Source organism: Aythya ferina, assembly GCF_964211825.1.
Source record: "Aythya ferina genome assembly, chromosome: 8".
NCBI classification, from domain to species: Eukaryota; Metazoa; Chordata; class Aves; order Anseriformes; family Anatidae; genus Aythya; species Aythya ferina.
The window spans coordinates 10,192,802-10,214,772 of NC_140304.1; the positions used below are offsets into that span (position 1 = coordinate 10,192,802).

At 59.0% G+C, this 21,971-nt stretch overlaps 3 protein-coding genes across 6 annotated transcripts in view; all 3 read right to left on the reverse strand.

The window, feature by feature from the left end:
• Positions 1 to 1,199: 1,199 nt before the first annotated feature.
• UAP1 (UDP-N-acetylglucosamine pyrophosphorylase 1) lies at positions 1,200 to 6,660 on the reverse strand. Of its 3 annotated transcripts, none has more exons than XM_084528189.1 (10): positions 6,145 to 6,660; positions 5,854 to 6,058; positions 5,532 to 5,707; positions 5,039 to 5,211; positions 4,134 to 4,327; positions 3,868 to 4,011; positions 3,545 to 3,733; positions 3,098 to 3,112; positions 1,819 to 1,885; positions 1,200 to 1,733 (listed from the first exon to the last, which is right to left on the reverse strand). In XM_084528189.1, exons 1-10 carry the CDS (start codon positions 6,626 to 6,628, stop codon positions 1,641 to 1,643), a joined length of 1,740 nt encoding a protein of 579 aa, XP_084384315.1. In that variant the 5' UTR covers positions 6,629 to 6,660; the 3' UTR covers positions 1,200 to 1,640. The 3 variants fall into 3 exon arrangements, with proteins under 3 accessions (XP_084384315.1, XP_084384314.1, XP_084384316.1); XM_084528188.1 differs by having other exon boundaries at positions 3,065 to 3,112; XM_084528190.1 differs by lacking the exon at positions 3,098 to 3,112.
• Positions 6,661 to 7,997: 1,337 nt separating this feature from the next.
• On the reverse strand, positions 7,998 to 18,933 carry UHMK1 (U2AF homology motif kinase 1). Its single transcript, XM_084528191.1, has 8 exons — positions 18,501 to 18,933; positions 17,970 to 18,262; positions 15,003 to 15,194; positions 14,515 to 14,609; positions 13,876 to 13,952; positions 10,809 to 10,907; positions 10,030 to 10,118; positions 7,998 to 9,672 (listed from the first exon to the last, which is right to left on the reverse strand). The coding sequence occupies exons 1-8, from the start codon at positions 18,802 to 18,804 to the stop codon at positions 9,526 to 9,528; spliced, it is 1,296 nt and encodes a 431-aa protein (XP_084384317.1). The 5' UTR covers positions 18,805 to 18,933; the 3' UTR covers positions 7,998 to 9,525.
• A 766-nt stretch (positions 18,934 to 19,699) lies between these two features.
• The window catches only part of NOS1AP (nitric oxide synthase 1 adaptor protein), a 28,179-nt gene continuing 25,907 nt past the window's right edge, over positions 19,700 to 21,971 (reverse strand). For both annotated transcript variants that reach the window (XM_084528193.1, XM_084528192.1), the window contains exons 11-12: positions 21,387 to 21,648; positions 19,700 to 21,286 (exon numbers count right to left, since the gene is read on the reverse strand). In XM_084528193.1, the coding sequence (XP_084384319.1) occupies positions 20,839 to 21,286; positions 21,387 to 21,648 (710 nt within the window). In that variant the 3' untranslated portion in view covers positions 19,700 to 20,838. The remainder of the gene's footprint in view (positions 21,287 to 21,386; positions 21,649 to 21,971) is intronic.

A 21,971-nucleotide genomic window follows, 5' to 3' on the forward strand; every position in this document is an offset into this window, starting at 1 on the left:
CTGCCGGGCACCCTGAGCTGGACCCGGCGCCCGCCCCAGTGCCGCCGCCTCGCTCCAAAACCCCAACCCAGCCCTCGCTGCCAAACTGCCGGCCCATCTGGGCTGCAGACAAACAAATTCTGAGTCAGCTGCGCTGGAAGCCATCGGCTGCCTGGCAGGGTGCTGGTGTGGCGCTGGGGACCCTCGGCCTGAGCAGGCGGGCACCCCAAATCCCTTGGGGTGGGCAGGAGCAGTGCCTGCCGCAGGGCTGTGCCACCCCACAGCCCCAGGGGGCCACCCCGCTGCGGGATGCCCCCCGAATCCCCTACGTGCACGGCAGCACAGCCGCCAGCCCGCCCCGCTCGCCCGCTGCCACCTGGAATTAGCGCTGAAATAACTTGGCAGCGGGCTCCGTCCCAGGACCTGGTGCAGAGGTGTCGGTGTGCAAACACAGCCCGGCGGCCAAGGCAAACATCGCCTCCTCCCCGGCCCTCCTCAGCACCCGGGGAGCCAGCGGAGCCCCCCCTGCACCCTGCAGACCCCGGCTGCTGCTGCTCGGGGCCACCTGCATCCCCCCGTGTGCTGTGCCCTGCGCCCCATCCTGCTTTGGGGGCTCCCTTCCTGTGGTGGCCGCTCCCCAGGCCAGCAGAGCTGTGTGTGGGGACACAGGGTGGGGGGATGCAGACCACCCGCAGCACTCTGCACCAGCCCCTGGCCCCGTCCCACCCCGTTTCCCCCGGGACCAGTGGCCACCAGCCCGCCCCAGCAGCAGCCAGGACCCCCCGCACGGCCCTGTCTGAGCCCGGGGCTGCCCAACCTCAGCACCCAGGGGACTCGGTGACATCCGTGGTGGAGATCTGTGCCCCGAGGCACGGGGACACCACGCAGGAGCCGAAGCGTCCTCCCACAAAGCCACAGGATGCTGCCAGAGGGCACTGTGCCGGGCTGGCTTTGTCCTACGCTGCGATGGAGCTGTGCACCTGCCTGTTCCTACCTGCCCGAGGCTTGCAGCCATTCCCAGGAATTCCCGAGGAAAGCACAGCCCCGTTTTCCCAAGAAAAAATAAAAAAAACATGCTTTGTGCCAAGGGAACCTGCCCACGATTCCTCCCCGGGCAGCCCTCCCCGCCGTGCTGGGAGCTCAGCACGGGGAGATCGGGCTCCGCTCCACAAGCAGACCCCCTGTGGAAAGCCCCCGGCACAAAGCACCACCAGGCGACAGACAGGAGGGCCTCAGGGGTTTAATCAGGCAATTCCAGTTGTGCAACATACAAAGGATGAGCTAAAGGGAGGACACAGGCAATGACGAGAACCCTATTAAAAAAAATAGCCGTGTAGATTCGAGAAAAATAAAAATTCAAAGATTACCCCCAGCCCCGTACCATAAAAATCCTCTGCATGTACAATGACTGTTCCTATATACACGTTTAAAAATAAATGCCCACAGCCTGAGGTGCAAAGAGCAGCACCGCAGCTGTGCTTCGTGGCAGGGGAAATCCATAAAGTGTTTGGTTTTTAAATTAAAATATAAATAGAAGCATACAGCGTGCCAGGAACCGCGCGGGCTGCGTCCTCCTCTGCGGGAGCTCAGAGGGAGCAGGACCAGCCCCCGGCAGCCCCAGCCATAAACCTTCACGTGTCCAGGGCACGGGGTGCCTGCCGCTACATCCCGTTCTTCACCAGCTCGTGGATCCCGTCCTCGTCGATGATCAGAGGCGCTCGGAACTCGCGGTCCTTCACGTACTTCTCCAGGCCCTGGCGGGGTGGGAAGCAGCTCGTTAGGACGCTTAACGAAGGCGGGCGTGCTCCAAGAGCTCAGGGCCGGAGCCCAGCCCCTTACCTCTCCGCCGTAGGAGATGAGGGGAGAGATCTCACACTGGATGGGCAGGTCGCTGGCGTCCTTCAGGCTGCGGAGAGAAAGCCCCCCCAGCATCAGTCCCTGCCCGCCGGGAGCCCCGCGGGCTGAGCCAGGCGGTGCCGCTCCCCGGGTTAGTCAAGCCTCGCGTGCCGTGCCCTCCAGGTAGGTGCGAGCCAAGGTTTAGGTACCAGCAGCAGCTGAAAGGGAAGAGAGCTCGAGGTGCAGCTCCCCGGAGGATCTAGCATCTATCTACGTCCCCAGAGCGCAGCCCCGCTGTGCCCGGTGCTGCAAGCGAGCCGGCCACCCCTCCTCCTGCTGGGTTCTCCTTGCAGGCTGACTGGGTTCGAGCTCATGTAGGAGCTGCATCCTTTATCCTGCATCCTAACCAGCATAAACCTGAAAGCGCTTGGGGTTCTGAATTACAAAGCAGGAACACCTCCACCCCAAAGCAGCAGGAGGTGCGACTGCTGGGGAAGGGCACGAAGGTGACAAGCTCGGGGCCTGTCCACTCTCACTAATCCCAGGGGCACACGCTAAGCTGAAGCCCCAGGTGTTCCCTGTGCCTGCGGAACAGCCTGCTGTCCCAGAGATGTTTTAACACTTCTTAACGCTTTCCAGCCTCTTCCCATAAATTTCCAGGTCCTCATTAGCCAGGGGCTTTCACCAATTTCGCAGCCTGGCTCGTCAGAGCTCGCTAGCTGAAGTCACACGAACGCAGCTGACCGCCCACGTTCAGATCCACATGTGCTACATCAAAGCCAGGATCTGGAGGCCAGTTTGTGTTTTTAATCCCGTTCCAGGGGCCGGGCTGCCGGCCGTCTGGCAGCCACCAGGAGAGCAGCCACCTCCAGCTGCGGGACCGGCCGGGCTCGGAGCTGGCTGCGCTGCGTGACGAGCCCGGGCTGTGCTGCCTGCTGCTCCGGGAAGGAAAAAAAACCCAGAGTGTTTCACAACAGCTCCCAGGCTGTGCTGCTGCCCACCAGCAGCAGGCTGCCCGCCCTCCTGCACCAACCGGGCAGCCCAAAACACTCAGCCTCTGCAGAAAGGAGCCCCAGGCAGGAGCGGTGCCACCCATCGCCCACCTGCAGGAGCCTTCAGGGTGAGACGTGCCCCGGTGCCAGCATGCGCCCCGAGCCCCCGTTAGTCCCCGGAGAGCTGCCCGGAGCCCGTTAGCCCCTGAGCGCAGCCCCGCCACCATGCACCGCAGCCCGGCTGCACGAATAGTTACTTGGCGGTGACATCGGCCGGGGGGGCGTCTGACCTTCCGTTTGGGAGGCTAGTGGGAATAAACAAGGGTTAACGAGGCTGGGATAGAGAAATGACAGGGCAGAACGAGGCGGGGGCTGCTCTCCTCCCCCAGTGGGGTGCTGCGATCTGCTGTGTCGGGCTTTGGGGAGCCACCTCCGGGCTGCACGGGCACCCCTGGCCGCAAGGGAGACTGCAGGGTGCAGTTTCCAGGGCTTGAAATGAGAAGGGAAGCAGCTCCTGCGGGCCCACAGCTCCTCCTGCAGCTCACGCCCGGCTCTGCCCCACAAACAACCCGAGACAAAGGCTCCAGCGGTGCTGGCTGCAGGAGCACGGACGGGCTGGGGACTGCCTGGTGCTTTACAGCCAGCCCAAGGGGACGGAGGAGGCTCCTCTTCCCAGCAGCTCTAACCCACGGGCAGGCAGAGGGTTTTCGGGGAAAGCAGCGAGAGCAGGGGCTCACCGCGGGATGGCGGGGATGCGCGTGCCGTTTTCGTCCACGAAGTGTCCCCCCGCGTTGAGGACCCAGCGGTGGTGCAGGGACATGAGGGCGTGCCGGGCCGTGGTGGGGTTGTCCTTGCCGTTCTGGCTGTCTGCGTTCTTCAGGGGAGAGAACTCGTCCTCGCGCAGCACCTCGTACACCACGAACTTCCTGGGGGACGGGGAGGGAGGGAGCGGGACACAGAAGGGTCAGGGGCACGGCTGGGAGATGTGCCCGCTCCCTCTCCCTGCCCCTCCCGGCTGTAGGGTCCGCAGCCCGCCCCCCGCAGAGAGAAAAGGGCCTACTTGGAGAACTGGAAGATGTCGAAGACAAACTTCTCCATCTTGATGCCGTTGGGCTTCTCGGGCTGGACCAGCTGCCCCGTCTCCACGTCCACGTGCGGGATCTTCTTCTCGGCCACGTGGTGCTGCAGCTGCGGCTCGTAGGTGCTGCGAGAAGCCGAGAGGGGGGTCACTTTGGCACGCAGCGGCCACCCTACATCTCACAGGAAGGGGACAGGCATCGGACACGGGGCAGAGCACGCGAGCCGTGCGTTCGCTCGAGCCCGTACTTGACCACGTCCTTCAGGAAGGCGGTGGTGAAGTAGTGGTTGGCGATGTTGCCGGCGTTGAAGAGCAGCCGCCCGTCTGCGCCCCGCTTCTGCGCGGTGGCCAGGGAGATCTCGCTGTACTCCACCACCTGGTAGACGCCGTCCACGCGGCACACCACGCCGACCGGCTCCGTGGGGTTGGTCTTCTCCACCACCTGCCCACGGGAAGCACGTCAGGGAAAGGCCCCCTATATCCAGCAGCCCCCATGGGGTTATTTTTCTGAAAGCAGGGCCAGGGGAGGGCCGAGGATGCTGCAGCCCAGCTGGTTCTGGTGATGGTGGCCAGAGGGCGCGGTGGCAGGGCTGGTGACGGCTGTCAGTCACACCCAGAGGGCGCAGGCAGGACCTGGCACCAGGCCCGTGTGTGGCAGGCAGAGGACGCAGGTAAATGTTGGCATTTGGCCCCCACGTGAACAGCAGAGGGCTGCCAGCTCGGCAGAGCCACCCCGACACGTTACCTGACCCCAGTCAGGCCACCAGAGGCACGCAGGGCTCCCCTCTGTGCACATCTGGGTTTATTTCCTCCTCCTGCCACCCGGGCCAGAGGGAGGGACTGACAGCTTTCTGCCTCCCAGCTCCTGCTCTGAAAGCTTCAAGGACAGCGAGCCCTGTCACCTGTTTGCCAGAGCCAAGCCCAACGCAAACACAAGCGCTCAGCCCCTTTCGCTGCTGATCGAGTAAAACTTTGGGCATGCAACATCCTCCAGGTGGGGCACGGGGCCAGGCTCGGTGCCAGGATGGCACAGACGGGGTCAGCAACACCCTGCACCTCCCGGAGCTCTTCTCTTGGATACAGGGGACTGGTGGGGAAGGGTAAAAAGGCCCAGGGAAGCCGTGCGAGGAGCAGGGCAGCCCAGGAACAATACCTTGGCACCGCAGTCGGCTCCCTTCTCCAAGCAGAACCCGATGAACGCGGGGTCGGCCACCTTCACCAGGATGTTGTCCACGCAGTAGACGTGGACGCTGCGCACTCCCCTCCGCTCCATGTCAGCCACGATGCCGTGCGCCCCCAGGGCCCGGTACAGGCCCCCGTTACCATCTGTGGGGGGGAAAGAAGAAGGCGTTGGGGTGCAGTGACACACGGCCGCCCCGCTGAGCCATCCACACCCACCCTCCTCCTCCTCCAAATCCTCCCCAAAGCCGGGAAATGTGCTCAGCATGACGAAGGATCCCCCGCCGGGCTGCACCCCACCCTGATCCTCCCTGCCAAAAACGACACCTCCCAGCCTGCGTCATGCTGTGAGCAGCCCCCCGGGAGCCGTCAGTGGGCAGCCGGGCTGAGAGGAGCGGGGAGCAGGGTGTGGAGCAGCAGGACACGCAGCCCAGCTGTCCCCAAAACTCGCCCTCAGCCCCGCAGACCTGGCGCCATGGAGATCTTGCCCTTCTCCTCCAGCAGGATCTTGCCGTCGAAGCCCAGGGCGGGCAGCATGCCCTGCTGGAAGAAGACGACGTCCTCCTTCTTCAGCCCGAAGTAGCGGTGCTTCTGGAAGAACTCCTGGGTGGACTCCATGGTCCGGCCGCTCGTCATGATGTACCTGGGCGGGAAAACACCCCAAAAAAAACCCTGCTGGACCTCCTCGGAGCACCCCTGGGACCCTGGGCAGGGGGGTGGGCACCCGGGGCGGGGGAAGGGGGGACACCCAGGGCAGGGAAAGGGGGACACCCCGGTCCAGCAGCTCACCATGGGATGCAGCAGGGCTCCCCGTGCCGCTCCTCCGCCAGCTGCTGCAGCCTCCGCAGGCGCTGGGCCTGCAGGTGGAAGAGGCTCTTTCTGGAGGGCAGCCCCACGTCGCACATGCCCTTGGGGTAGGGGACGCCCAGGCGGGTGCCCTGCCCGCCGGCCAGCAGCAGGGCGCACACGCGGCCCCCCGCGATCTCCGCCAGCCCTGCGGGGACGCGAGGACACGCGTGGGGCCCGGCACCGAGCCCCCCGCCCCGCGTCCCTCCCCTCCTCGCCCTCCCCGGCTCCTACCGCGGCTCTCCCAGCCCGGCAGCAGCCCGCGGTCCCGGGAGGCGCTGCCCAGCACGTCCCGGGGCACCGGCTCCATCCTCCCGTCCGGTGCCCCCTCCGCAGCCGCCGCACCGCCGCCCCTCGCCCTGCGGAAGAAGCGGTTGATCTCGGCCACGTCCATGCCCCGCAGCTCGGCCGCCAGCTCCCGGCGCTCGGCGGCGCCCAGCTGCGGCCAGAAGCGCAGCACATGGCCCTGCCCGCCCGCCGCCAGCCGCGCCGCCAGCAGCGCCCCCTCCTCCTCCGCCTCCATCCCGCCGCCGCCGCCGGCCGCGCCGCGCCGCCGCCCCCCTTTTATACCCCTCCCGGCCGCCGTGCCGCGCCCAATGGGGAGCGGCGGCGGCCTGGGCCGCGCGTTCTCATTGGGCCGCCGGGAGGCACCGACCTCCGCCGCCGCGCGGAGGGGCGGCCAATGAGAGCGGCGGGGGGGCGGGGCGGGCGGTGCCATGGCAACGCGCGCCACGTCAGCGGGGAGGCGGGGGGGGCGGGAGGCGGCCACTGAGGGGGGATTCGGCCGCGCGGCCCCACAGAGGGGGAGCTCCAAAAACCCCACAGAGGGTGCCAGGACCCCCCCAAAACCCCCTCACACCGCTCCTCGCCCCCTCAGGACCCCCCCTGGAGGATCTGGGAGCTGAATCACCACGGGAAGCTCGGCCTTACCCAGCCTCTCCCTGAGCAGGAGCGAGGCCAAGGGTGGGGAGTAGTAAAAAATCAATAAACAATAAATAAACAAACACCACCCCCAACCCCAAGGGAGCACTGCAGACACGCAGGGAAAGGCGTCATCCTGCGCCCCGTCCTCCCCAGGCAGCCCCCAAGCCCTCCAGGTGACGACATGCACACACAGGGAGCCCCCCAAAAGATGGCTGAACCAGGGTTTTGTCTCGAAGCATCCTTTATTAATCACCGGGATCGGGCACACAGCTGCCTGGCACAGGGGGAAGCTTTAGGAAGGCAGCTGTGCCAACCCCGGGCTCAGGAGCACAGGTTTAACAGGGCTGGATGGTGTGCCAAGCCACCCGCAGCTCGCCGAGACAGCGGGGTGAGCTTCACAGCCTTCCTCTGCCAAGCTGAAGGCAGATGGTGAGGGAGAAAAGCCTTCTGCTCTGAGGAGTTCCTAAATTTCCCCATTCCGCACTCCCACAGCTTGCAGGGAAAATCCTGGACCCAGTGACGGGACAGGGATCAGCATCCTCACCTCTAGCCGGGCCAAAAAAATAAGCTTTGTGGGTTGTTTTTTTGCTCCATTCAGTGCTCAGGGCCGGTCAGCGAGCATCCAGAGAGCAAACACGGTGGCAGGAGTTTGCGTCTTGCAGATGTATCCAGTTCCTACTCAAACAGCTGAACAAAACCCCAGCCAAATCCTGGGAGAGCAACTTCACCGTGCTGCAGCTCCTCTCTCGGGATTAATCCTGGCACGGCTCTCGTCTTCAGCTGAGCACCAGCCCTGGGGCACACACACAGCCAGCTTGGTGCTGCTGGCACAGTGGCACTGACGATGGATTTGGGGCCACGGCGCTCCTACCGACGGCAAAGCCTGCCAGAGACAGCACCAGCTCAGAGCTGAGGAGCTCGGTCACTGCCTGGCCACGTTCAGGGTGCTGTCAGCAATCTCACCGCTGCTCTTCGCGGGGAGAAACCCCTCGCCCGACTGATTGTCCGACTCCTTCCAGACGCTAAAGGTGCTTCGCCGCAAGGACAGGTAACTTAACAGCACTGGATCACACAGCCCACCTACACAAAGCTGCTCGACAGCTATGTACACCGAAGTAGCATCGTCCCGGGAACAGCCTGACCAGCAAATCAGACCTCAAAACTCACAGCGGGATTTTTATTATTATTATTATATTTTTTTTTCCTGGAAAATTCTACCATCTCAAAGGCGACAAGGGAAATTGGAAGGGATTGGTCCTTTCTGGGGAAGGCTGGCAAGGGCGACAGCAGACAGGACTCCACACCAGCAGCAGACAGGACTCCACGCCAGCACGGACACCCGTGAAATGCTACAGACGTCGGTTCTGCACGCATGCACGCGGGGCAAAATCCAGGAGGACCACTTAAGTGCAGGATTCCAGCAAGTCCAGCCTCAGCTAGATGCGAGAAGTAAACCACGAGGACGTAAACTGCAAGGTAACTGGGGTTATTACTCCGGGGCAGGTCAGAGGCAGTTTCCGAGCTGCCCTCAAGTATTTCAGCAGGGTTAGAGATCTTCTGCCTGTGCTTTAGAGCTGCGTGAGCAGGGAGAGCGCTCGGGGGGAGCAGGGATGCTGCTCGCCCAGGTCCTTGTCCCAAAAACCCACCGTGGACACTGGGAAAGACACGAATCCGGCCAGGTAAGCCTGGTTACCGGCCCAGCCCTTTCCAAACAGGATCTCAGATTGCCTCAGGCCCTTTGTGTCACCTCTCAAGGACCAAAAGTGTCAGTGCTTCTAACCTACGACAAGTCTAACGGGTTAATGCAAAAAAAAAAAAAAACCAACAAACTGCACAACACGGAAAAGCCAAGCGTGGGGACAGATAAATATTTGTCATTTCTCCTAAGACTCGCAGGCAGAAGTCCTGCTGAGACACAACGAAGACCGCGCGCCGCTGCACTCCTTTCCAAAAATATCACCTACAGACACGCACATACTACGGAGGATTTGGCATCAGAGCTCGGAGCCTCAGTGCCGGCGCAGGGTACGGGCTGGGAGGATGACTCCATGTGACAGAGCTTTCACATCACCTCGGGCTACAAAGTGCTTCCAGGGTGTGTTGGGACCGAGGCCGGCGCTGCTCTGCTGGTGTCCATCCCCAGCCAGGCAGCTCCTGCCCACCCGGGCACCCAAGTTTGGCTCACCACGGCTCGCTCCCCGGGCCCAGCTTGTGCTCTGCATGGCTCAGCAGATCTGATTTCACCGCTGCCTTCTGCTCTGGGGGATGCGAAGGCTCAAAGCCAGAGCCTTTTGCTCTCCCCGGAGCGAAACCGGGTGCTGAGGTGAGGTTCCAGCTCTTATTTCCAGCGCTCCCGAGTGCTTGCCACGACCTGCTCTGCCTCGAGGCCCCCACGGTCACCCTCGGCACCCGAGCGCCTGCCGGGGCAGGCGAAGCCACGTGCCTAGTGTAAACGAGCAAGCACGACACACACACACACACACACACACACACACAAGCACACGCGTAAAGCCACCCAGGCCTCCTCTGCACATCACAAAGCAGCAGTAAAGGTTTCAAAGCCCCTCTCAGTCCTTCGCATCTCTTCGTTAGGGATGACTCAGAAGCAGGGCTAGGAAGCTCTTTTGTACATTCAACTGTAAAACACGTGAGGAAGAGGAGCGAGACAACTCTCCTGATTGTTGCTACGGCCTACAGCAAGTTTTGGTACAGATATCCTCTCTTATAGGCACTCAGTGGGTAAAACGTAGCCACAACAAACTTGCCATCAAAAATCTTTCCAGTCAGCATTTTTTGGGCAGCTTTGGAATCACCAGCATTTGCATATTCAACAAAGACCTGAAAAAGAGAGAGGAAAAGTGAAGCCTCCAGGCAGCACGCCACTCACTCCCTCCCACCCCTGCAATTGGGGAAACGGCTCCTGAGCAAGTTTTTCCCCTTTATCCTCGGTTGAGTCCACAGCAGTGGAGCTAAAAAGGAAGAAGCTGCATCTCTGAACTGCAATTTTAACTCTCGTCTGGGGCCCTCCCAGGTTAGGGAACCCTGCACAACCGGGCAGGAACCTGCGCTGTCCTTCAAGAGGCCCAGATATTTTTAGCACTGTTGTCAGCCAGGAGACTTCCAGAAGCTGAGCAGCAGCCCTGCAGCACACAGCGTCCGTGGGAATCGCACGGCCTCTCCCCTCCCTTCACTTACTTGGCCTTTACCAGGATTCTCCTTTGGAATAAGCAAGGAAACCACCGGTCCGTATTTCTGACACTCCTCTCTGATGTCTTCCAGGATATCTGAGAAAGAAAAGAGATGGTTGCCTTTCACGTTGCAAACTAGGGTTTGCTAAGAAGCAAAAAAAAGGCCAGATGAACACCTCAAGACCTTTCAGTCAACACAGCCTTTTCCTCTCGATTTAAATTAATCAGGGAACGTCACCGCAGAGGCTGACACTGCTGAGCAGCCACGTAACAGGACAGTGTCTGACCTGAGGCCAGGGACAGACCTGAAGGCTGTGAATCCCTGACACCAGGCTTCGGGAGCACATAGGCAGTGAGTGCTTCCTGCTCACAAAGCCTTCCAGTAGCCAAAACGTTCAGAATCTGTGACTTTTGTAGACCAGCAAATTTCTGAGGATCCTGTTCCTGGGCTCCACAGAGCCCTGTACATGTTCAGCAGCAGCTCAGAGCCATGAACACATCACAAGCTCTGTGAGCATTTAACCAGAGAGGAAAATTAAAATCAACCTTCTTCAACATTTGAGATCCTTCAGGAACTCACTACAAGCTCTGCTCTTTGGCTCAATCTTTCAGCCTTAGCCTTTTCCCTGTTAGCGCAGCTGACCCTCTAGGTATCAGAACTCAGCTGAGAAGCTCTTTGGCTACTGCTCTTGTGTCTATTATTTGCTCTTCTGCTTGCTCTCTCACCCCAAAATCCAAAGCAGTGAAATGACATTGCTACACGTGACTGGCACAGCACACACCAACCTTCGTATTCCTCTTCGCTCTGCAGAGAAGCATCGCTCAGAACGTTTAGCAGCCTCAGCACAGGCGTGGGGAGCATCACCAGATCTTCGATATGGGGAGCTGCATGACACCCACAGTTAGAGAAAGGAAATCAAAGGAGCAAGAAAACATGAAGCTGACTCAATATACACAAGGACTGACTGCTCTTTGCAGCAGTTTAGCTCTGCTCCATCATTACCTGCATTTACAGGTAATGCATTTTCCCCGTTTCCAACTTATCTTTGCCTGCGTGCTAACAGGCTCTCCCAAAGGATTCAGTGTACTCTGCAATTATACCGAGGCTAGCACCTGAAATTGCTTTTAAAATTACAAAGCTGGGAGCAATTAAGACTAGAATTATGTCTGCCTAGCTCACATTTAGAATTTGACGTGACCTCAAGGGCTGTGGTAGTTGAGCAAACTATCTTTTATACCCGGCGATGCAAGAAGATGAAAGAACCACTGTGTAACCTGCTCCTCCTGTTACCGGTTCCAGCCAAGCTGGAAAGGGGCCAGAGAGCTTCTGTAACTTCAGTTCTTGAGGCCTGAGCCTCAGCTGACTCTAGGTTATGTTCAGTTTCTTCCCTAAACGCTGTGTGAAACCCCACCATCAAAATCCAGCTGCAACATGGTGCTTTGAGAGCACCTTACAACAGAAAAAGGGAAAAATATTTAGCTACTTAAGGCAGTGCTACGGACTAAGTCAGTGCCACACGAGGAAAGTGGGTGAGCACTAATCCTGTGAAAGGCTTTACAGGAGCAGAAATGAAGCCCACGGCCACAGGACCCTCGGCTCTGGAAGAAAACAGGCAGCTCCACGACGACTTGGAGCAGCGCTGCACGGATCCTCCTGTGGAACGAGGTGGCCAGACTAACGTCAGACTATGAGAACCACACCTGGGAGGCCATTGAAATGCCATTTCAACAATGAAAGCTCAATTTCATGTTCCTGAAAGGGCCCAGCAGGGCTGTCAATATAAGATCTGGGAGCCCAACCTGCAGTGCTTCAAGAGCAGGAACATACCTTTACTTGTATCAGCCACCTACAGCAGCTGAACACAACAGCAGGGCTCACGGGTCTCACATTTGAAAATGAAACAGGAGAGAAAAGGGAAGAAATGGCTCCGGTTCTCCAGCCTGAGCCCTCTGACTAGCTTTGCAAAGACAGCAGGTGATTGCTCCCTTGGAAATACTTTTCCACGCTAAGCACACAGCGTGCAAGAAGCTGACATCTTTGCCCTGCACAGGCACGGCCTTGATTTCACAGGGCAAGAGGAGATGACAGTCAAGTAACACGCTGTAAATCTACTGTGTGACACGGAGGAATCCTTACGAGAAGCCTGGAGGATGAAAGGCCTTATCTAGACGATGCCCAGGCAGCACTCGGGAGCATTCCTTCAAAGAGAGGTGTCACAGTCGGCTCCCAGAGAACTGCTGTGACCATTCTTCCTTAGGGCTGTTGGCAACCCAGAGATAGCATCAGAGGAATAGGGAACTGAAACATTTAACCATTGCCTCAGCCTTACATGCAGCTCCTTTTACTCAAATACATCTGTGTCTTTTTCAGAGGAGGGAGACAAACCAACCCTTACAACTTGGAGCCATCTGTCTTCTTATAACCAAGTGACAAATGCACTTGCAACACCCTTCTGTCCTAGGACAGACGTTCTGCCCAGCACCTCTGCTCCCATTCAGAGTCCCAAGTGACACCCACTGCACTGACAACACAGCTGGCTGCGGCATACAAGCAGCTCAGGAAAGAAGCTGAGTAACTGGAAAGTCACGTCTTGGCTGGAAACGACAAGGAAGGCCGTTCTCAGCTGTCTTTGCTCTAAACAGAATAACTGTGGCCAAGTGGAAGGTAGTGACAGCTCACATTCTGACTTCCTAGGAAAGCAGCAGTGAATGCTTCTTTGTGCAGACACGCTTACGTGTAAGCTAGGCAAAGGAGAGAACCAGCAGCTAAAGAAAAATCGAAGCTGCTTTATGAGCTTGTAGCACTACCCACAGAAGCACCTTTCTAGTACAAGAGGGTACAGTTAGAGGTCTGCGTGTTTATAACGAGATGTGGACGTACTGCCAAAACGCTGCTCCCTCTGCTCTACGGCAGAACTGGCAGGAAGGTTCAGCTCCTTCCACGGAAGGTGGCTTTGATTACAACAGCCCCAGCTTCCGAAGTGCAAGAGCAGTTTTAAAACCTGGATGAGCTGTTTACCTTTGCCAGTACAAAGGGATGCCAACATCTAGATGCGGCCTTGGAAGACGCGATATTTAACAGCCTTCACTGCAAGCTACACCAAGCAGCTTAGGAAAAGCAAGGCCTGAAGAGAAAATACTAGCCCAGCAAGAAGCTGGATGCCTGAAATGTTGACTTATGCTGCAGAAGAGCTGGATGCAGAGCTCTTTGCTGGTCCTCTGAGAGCCAGAAAGCTCTGAAGAACGCTGCTGTGGTGCTTTTGGAACAGAGAATGGGGAGGGATAGCGGCCTACACAGGGCAGTCCCTGCCCATCTTTTGCTGACAGTCTTCATGGGGGGGCTCTGGGGGAACACCACCTTTCTCCTCGAGTGAAGAGGAAGTGCTAGATCAAAGCAACAGCGACAACTGCCTGACCTGCCATGCGGATGTGAGGAAAGGCAGGCCCTGAAGTCCTCGGTGACTTTTGTCACTGCAAACGTAGGCTCACACTCTCCTGGGCAGGCCCCAAGACAGGCTGCAGCACTGTGAGAGCACACCGGGACTGCTCAGCCTGCAAGAAGCAGGCAGCAGCAGAGGCACCCACCAGCTTGCTCCCATTCCCAGCTTCTGAACTGGGAAACTCCGGGCACGTAAAAGCCATCAGCCTCCCCTAAATAGCTCTGCACTCTTCAAATGCACCTTAAGGGTCATAATGCCAGCTAAGTGCCCTGTCTGACCTGGCTACCAGAGGGCTGAAAGTGCCACAAAACCAGGGAGGAGCAGCAAGGACAAAAGCAGGAGCAGCTGCACACCCCTGCTGCTCCCAGGATATGCTGCCCAAGCTGCGAGCGGGGCCCACATGCACAGCTTACCAAAGGGAATGCTGAAGAACGGGCTGCACAAAGCCTTTTCAGCGGAGGCTCGCTTTCCTTGGTCACAATGAAGCATGCTGCAAGAGAAGAGAGATCCTTATGCTCCTGCATGTGACATTCCTGCATCCAATTCACCTTGGGCTGGAAGCCAGCACCGAGGAATAGCCTATCTTTCGGGTGCTTATGGTACAATGAGAACAGTCAAGAGCACATCTTCCAATTCACAGCTTAAGCACACCAGAAGGATCCCCTGAGAGCGTTTCAAGTACATAATACAGGAGGTTTTGCTTTGAGATGTCTTTCAGCACCAAATTATGGAAGTTGCTCGTTAGAATTTCAGAACGAACACTGCATGTTCCAGCTCCACCTCTCCAGGCCACTCTGCTCCCGTCTCAGACACACATGCAGTCTCATAAAAGCCATCGTACTTCAAGAAGCTCCCACATCTTGTCAAAAATGGGATTCAGAGCAGCTAACAATACAGGGCTAATGAAAGCACAGCTAATATAGCTAATGCTTGCACTTGTGACCAGCATAGTGGCAAGGACATTACAAAAAAAAGTGGTAGGTGTGGGCTCCAAGGCACAAGACTTCATGGGGCACATCTTTAAGCAACGCTTAGTAAATGCAGGAAGATACCTTTTGATAAGGTCTCTGAGGTGATAAGCTGGAATGGCTGAATTAACCACCCCTTCACTGGCAAAAATGCGGTCGATGATGGCAGAACTGTTTGCCTGGGAAGAAAAATAAGTGGCAATTAGGGATGAAAGGAAATAGTAGCGCAATAGTAGCCATCATCCGTGTACATGGTTCCTCTGTCTGTGCGGCACTACAGCCAGCACAATTAACTTCCAGTTAATTGGGGAGACACAGGCTCCGAAACACAGAATCCTGGAGCTGTAGGATTTCGGCAGCCTGAACACAGGCAGTGTTCAGACACGTCAGTCCCACAGGGCAGGCAGGTCTCTAAGGCTTTGAAGCCTTAATACCCAGGACAATAGGATTATAGACACATCAAGGAAACACTCTCTAGTTGCCAGGTGCTACCTTACAAATCCAAGGTGCACACAAGCAGCAGGAGGACTTGCCTGGCACAAGCAAGGATGCCCAGAGCCGTTCTCACTCACCTTCCATTCCTGAGATTGGACTGTATGTTTCAGTTTCATTCCTGAGAACATTTCCAGTAAAACGATTCCCAGACTCCACAGATCCACAGCAGAGGTACACTCCGTCTCGCTCTGGAGCCCTGCCTGTGCCAGGCAGTTCTGCAGTTCTGCCTCTGGAGCCCGATACCCGTCTGTTTGAATATATTTCACATCCTGCAGAAGGCCGAACAAACACAAAGAGGTTAATTTTGCAGATCCAGGCTCTCTGCTCTAACCTTAAATCAGTTTACAGGGGCAATTTCTAACGGGTCACCCAAATACCGCTGCTGGCTTGACAGACAGCACCGCGCCAGAAGGCAGTTCAGCTTGCTGTGCTCAACTAACTGAAGGGGAAAAAAATAAGACTGGAAGAGAAAATATCTTCCAGCTAAACAGCAGCCACCCCACGAGCATCTGAGCTCTCTGAACGACAGCACTGCCTGGAGGAAGAGGCTGGACGTGACAGTGGACTGGCCTGTTAACCTTGTGCAAGCATGGAGGACACCGGGAGCTTCAGGATAAGGGTGGTGCACCCACTGCACGCTCCCACATCAGCTGCACGAGCACAAAACACTCAGAAGGAGCGGTGAGGATCAGTAACAGCTTCCATTACTCAAGTGCTGCTGCTGTTCTCAGGAACACAGCATCACAAGAACGAAGCAGGCATCTAACACTCAGACAAGGAAATTATCAAAGGCGCTTCCCACGCGCCTCTTCCTCCTCTCCCCTCGCAGCGAGAAGTGCTGCAGCAATCAATACCTGCTCGGCTGCTGGGGCTGGCAGAGGCAAGTACCCACACACTGTCTGATGAAAAGAAAACAGCAAAATCACAGAATCACACGCGGGCTGATTGGAGAGGCTGCTCGGAAGGTCTCCAGTCCGACCTCCTGCTCACAGCCGACACCAGATCAGTCAGCCGTGGGCTCGTCAAGTCCTTTGAATGCCCGGTGATAAACTGGGTGCTGGATCTTTCTGATATAGGAGGGCTCGTTTCAAATGCCCTGATGTGACTCGAGGAATGACAGAAGAATATGCAAGCTTACTTCCTGAAGAAGGCACGGGATTGTGAATTCTTAGCCATGGAGTATACTCAAACCAGAATTAGCTGGCTATCCAATTGGAAATAAAGTCTACAAAAGGCGTTTTTAGGCAACAAAGCTTAGAATTGTTTCATAAACCAAAAAAAAAACCAAAAAACAGATACACAAATTGCTCAGTAGGGTACTGCCTCCAATCAGCAAAGAGCAAAACCTCGGGCATGGTGAAAGCAGCAGTTCAGCAGCCCCACCAAACAACACTGAGACACGGAAAACGCCGTGGTCAACGCCACCAGCAAAAACAGAGAGAGGGAATTTCACTCCTACTATCTGAGGTATTTTCAGAGATTTGTGTGGCTGAGACCTTGCTCTGTGTACAGCCATTCCCTGTTAAACAGTAACTGCAGAAAGTTATGCAAGAACAAGCCGAGCAGAGTTGTCCCAAATGCAAGGAACACGGTCTTGACTCAGATAAGGAATTCATACATGTCCGCAGCTAGACACGGCAGGGGCGGGGAGGAGAGGCTGCCAGCCAGTACGTATTCAAAGCAGGGTCAGAAGGTTCGCCCCAGCAGGCAGCGTTTTTACAGGAACCAGAGAAGGAAACTCAGCCCAAAGAAGGCAGATTGGAAGAAGGGTTGAAGCAAATAAAATGCACGATCGAGTATTATGAGGCAACTCCCAGAGCGAGCAGCAAAACGCAGCCCTGAAGAAAAAAAAAAATATCTGCCTCAGACACAGGACACCAGGAGAGTGTTTTCTGCTGATAGACAGCAGCAGATTACCAGCACGGAACGGTGCTCAGCCAAGAGCGTGGGAGGACCAAAGCACAACACGGAGGAGTCGTTAAGGAGTGCACACGTTAAAATCTGATGTTGTACCAAGGAATTCAGGGACGGGTCACCCACGCAGTCCTCAGACATTGGCGGATCAGTGAGCTTTACTGTCAATACCAGGTAAAACAGTCAAAAAAATAATAATCTGAAAACCTCTTAGATGAGAAGAGTGCAAGGAGAAGCCAGGACAGCGTGTGGAAAGAAGAGTCATAGCTCACTTATGACTTACCGCCCATCGCCCAGTGATTACAGGCTAATTTGCTACGGGGCTATCTGATAAAAAGCTTTACTGATACCCCTCACAGAAGGTTACTCAGAGAGGGAGGGATGAAAGGAAATTCTGTCAAGCCACCAGCAGAACCTCCCCAGGCTCTCTGTAGACAGTCCCTCTGCTTTCACTGGAGGCCACAGAAGGGAACAAGAGGGGAAAGGACAAACTTACAAAACCCGTCACTACCAAAATAAACAAGTGACAGTATGAAGAGGGAGTGAAAGCTCAGCGAACAGGAAGAGCAGAGCAGAACAGGCACAGATCTGTCCACGTCAGGACAGAACAGACGCTGCCTAGCCACAATCAGGGCTTTGGTCAACCCAGTCACGTGGGAAAGAAACATCCAGACTTAAAAAGGGAAGCTGCTGAAGATAGGATGAAAGTAAAGACAAGAGCAAGGACGCCGCTAGAGATAATGCAATTGACCGATGGCGAAGCCTGGATTACTACTACGTACGATAAGGGATGATAAGAGAGATCCTACAGATCTGGCTGCTCTCGCTCCTCTGACCACATGAAAACTAGCAAACTTTCCAGGAAGCTGAATCGTTAACTCTGGAATCCACGTTGTGGGCAGCACAAGGACTGACATCAACAGCAATCAGAGACACGCGGAGAGAATGGGAACACCGGCTGCTGTTTCACGGGCCAGGCCACATTTTAGCCTTTCAGGAAACCCTCGGCACCCGCTCAAGCTGCTATCCCCACCAGGCCACCTCCGCTCCTTCACCCGGGAGCTGAGAGCATCGCAGGCCCACGCAACGCAAGGGAGAGCAGGCTGCCCCGAGAGCAGCAGGATCCAAACCTGATTCCCCTCTTTGAAGCTAAGTCCAAAGTCAATGAGCTTAAAGCACTCCTCCTCCGCGCTCCACAGGATGTTGCGGGGCTTGAGGTCGGCGTGCACGTAGCCTTTGTGGTGCAGGAAGGCCAGGGCTTCCAGGACGTCTCGGGCGCAGTGCTGGATCATCCACATGGAGCAGCCCTGGTTGCTGGAGTGCAGCAGCAGCTCGGACACGCTGACGTCCAGCAGCTCCAGCAGCAGGCAGCGCGACGGGCCGTTGGCCGAGTAGTGGTTGGTGAACACGCCGTACAGCGTCACTGCGGGGAGACACGGCCACGGGCACGTCAGGAACGGGCAAAAACCCCCCAGTACTGCACCCCGCTGCTCCCCAGCACCACGGGGAGGCCCCAAGACCCGCAGCAGGCGGCTCAACCTTCACGGGATCCCTTCCCAACCCCAGGGGACGCGCTGCCCACCTCGGGGGGCACCTCCTTGTCCCTGCTGTCCCCAGCTGCCCCCCAAATCCCCCCCGTTACCCCAAATCCCCCCCGTTACCGATGTTGCGGTGGCCGCGGAGGTGCTCGAGGGCGGCCCTCTCCTTGCGGAACCCGTACTCGGCGCAGTCAGCGGCGGCCGGGCGGGCAGCGGGGCGCCGAGCGGGGCCGGGCCGAGCCGGGGGAGCCACGAACTCCTTGACGGCTCCCGGAGGAGCCCGAGGGTCCCCGCAGCAGCGCACCCGGTACACGGAGGCCGAGGAGCCGCTGCCCAGCGGCGCCTGCACCTCCCACAGCCGGCCCAGCGCCTCCAGCAGCAGCGGCGGCGGCGGCGGCGGCGCCGCGCCCCACACGCAGCCCGACATGGCGCCGCCTCGCCTCGGCCTCGGCCTCAGCCTCGCCTCACATCGCCGCCATCGCCACCGCCGCTGCTGCTGCTGCCGCCGCTGCCACCTCCGGCTCCCGCAGCCCGGCTCGGCCGCCGCTGCCGCCGGGCTCCGGCCGCCATGACGGCGGAAACGGGGCGGAGCGCGGCCAGGCGATCCCTCAGCGCCGCCCCGGTCCCCTCAGTACAGCCCCAGTACCCCACAAGCACCGCCCCGCTCCCCTCAGCGCCTCCCCGGTACCCCTGAGCAACGCCACAGTCCCCTCAGTACAGCCCCGGTCTCCCAAAGCACCCCCCCGGTCCCCTAAGCACAGCCCCGGTTTCCCCTCAGCGCTTCCCCGGTCCTTCCAAGCACCCCCCGGGTCCCTCAGTACAGCCCCGGTACCCCTAAGTACCCCCCCGGTCCCCTCAGCACAGCCCCAGTTTCCCCTCAGCGCCCCCCTGGTACCCCCAAGCACCACCCCGGGTCCCCTCAGTACAGCCCCGGTACCCAAAAAGCACTCCCCCGGTCCCCTCAGTACAGCCCCGGTCCCCCTCAGCACCGCCTGGTCCCCTTTAGTACAGCCCCGGTCTCCCCCAAGTACCCCCCGGGTCCCCTCAGTACAGCCCCGGTCCCCTCAGTACGGCCCCGGTACCCCCCAAGCACTCCCCTGGTCCCCTCACTACAGCCCCAGATCCCCCCCAGCACCGCTCCGGTCCCCCCCCAGTTCCTCCCTGTTACCCCCCAAACACCCCCCCAGTTCCCTCAGTACAGCCCCGGTTCCCCCTTCACCACCCCGGTTTCCCCCAGTTCCTCCCTGGTTCCCCCTCAGCACCCCCCTGGGGCCACAAAAGGGGTGCTAGGTGTCAGCGATTAATAATAATAATAATAATAATAAAAAAAACAACCCCAGCCGTTTATTGTGCAATCCGCATCTTTTGGCCCCAAGTACACGTGCAGCCCGGAGGCCATAAATAGAGGGACGGGACCCGCTGTGGGGCGCAGGGGTGGAAGACACTGGGTGCTCAGAGAGGGGCTGCGAGCCCTGGTCCCCATCGAGGCGGCCCTACAGGCGTTCAGTGGGTGGCACGGACACACACACCAGTGTTTGGGGTGGCAGCGGCCACGCACAGCACAATCCCATTACAGGCTCTCTGTCCCGGCACCCATGGGCTCGGGGGCAGCAGGAGGAGAGGCTTCAGCCCACCTCTGGTGCCCCAGACCCTGCCGCACGCCTGCCACCAGCTCCAGGGGACACGGTGCCCTCAACACTACTGCTGGAAGGCAGTTTGTGGCTTTACAAGGTCCCATTTGGGTTGTCCACCCTTCAGTGGCACCGGTGGGGCTGTGAGACCTGTCCCAGCCCTGCCCAAAGGCAGTTTGTGCCCACCTTTGAGGCGAGGATGCTCCAGGTAACACGTGCCATCCTATAGCTGCTTCCTCGCACCCGCCCTGGGGTCCCTGTGCGGGATAACCTCTCCAGAAGCGATCATGGAGTGGTATCAGGGGACTGCGTGGCTTCTCGTGTCCCGGTCTCCCGCAGAAGCTCCACCGCTCCCCAAAATACCAGAGGGCAGGGGAGGTGGCCCACACAGAGTGAGGTGCACACCGGGGCAGCTCGGTCCTCCCCATGCCACGAACACGGGCTGGGGCTCCACAGCAAAGAGATGGCACCGCAAAGGGACGGGACGGCCTCTGGACACGGCTCGGGGCTGGGGGCAGCGTGCGGCAGGGCTGGGAGGGCCTGCGGGCAGCCCGGGATGGGGCTGCTCAGTGGGCACAGGGGGTGGGATGTGGGCGTGAGGAGGGTCCTGGCACTTCTGCACCCGCACATGAGGCTGCAGAAGCGGTGGCAAGACAGGCAGTGCTCCTCCTGGGCATCTAGGGAGGAGGGGTTCAGGAATGATGGCTGAGGAGTGGCTCCTGCTAGCCTGGGGTTCCCCCCCGTCCCCAAAATAGCGACCCCAAGAACAGCAAGCGGCAGCGAGAGATGTGTTTGGGAGATCCAGCCCCCACCGTGCCCCTCTCCCGCTGCTACTCGAAGGACAGCAGGTCGGGATGGGGACCCTCTGCCTCCCGGCTCGGGGTGCAGGGCTCTGGGTGCCCCGCGCTCCCCGGCAGCTCATGCTCCAGCCCTGGGCCCCGGGGGGACTTCTCGCTGCGGGGTGAGGTCTCCAGGCTGCCTTTGTGGATGAGGTCGGGCACGGGGAGGGCACCAGGCGGCTGGTCTCCACTCGGTGCCGAGGCACCGGTTGCGCCGAGCACCCCAGGGTGCTCAGGAGGGGACAGGTCCCTTGCCCCCAGCCACTCCTCGGCAGGGTCAGGGTGTGCTGGGGGCGGCTCGGGGGGCTCCGCCACGCTGCTGCCCACGGGCTGGGGTGCGATGAGCATGTCCTGCGGGGTCTTCAGGGCACGCGGAGTCCTCTTCTTGGCGACAGGGGGCGGCGGGTCCAGCCGGGGGAAGGCGTCCAGCCCCGGGGGCCTGCAAGCAGAGCGCAGCAGTGACACACAGCCCCACACCAGGACCCCTGCAGCCTGCCCAAACCTCCCTGCCCCGGGGCACACGCAGCGGGGACACTCACCCCTCCTCGTTTCCCGGCTGTCCCGTGCCCAGCGCGGCACCGGCGCTGGCGTTCACCTCCGTCACCCCCACGCCAGGGGGGCCGGCCGGCTCCTTGCGGCGCAGGAGATCGGTCACCTTGGCCCCCACGGCCTTGCCCAGGTTGCGGAGGTGCTGGCTGCCGGCAGGGCGGGAGGGCTGCGCCGGGGCACCTGTGGTGCCGTGCTGCGGGCGCGGGGTGGGGGCCGTGCTGGCGCTGGCGTTTTCAAACATGCTCTGGTCCACTGGAAGGGAAAGGGAGTGGAGAGCGGGCGTGAGCTGGGCTGCAGGGGGTGAATGTCTCAGGGCTGTCCACCAGCAGCAAGTTGGGGACACGGTTTGGGGACAGGGAGGCTGCTCCCGTGGCCCTGCAGCCGTGCCGTGCCTGCGCAGGGCAGTGCATGCAGCGGGGACAGCGCGGGGTGAGACGAGGGAGCAGCAAGCCCAGGGCACCATGCTGGCACTGACAGCACACCAAGAGCGTCTCTTACCTGGTGCCGAGCAGCTTGGGAAGCAGGTTGTGGGGGAAAAAAAAAAAAGAGAGAAAAAGAGGGTTTACCAAGGGGAC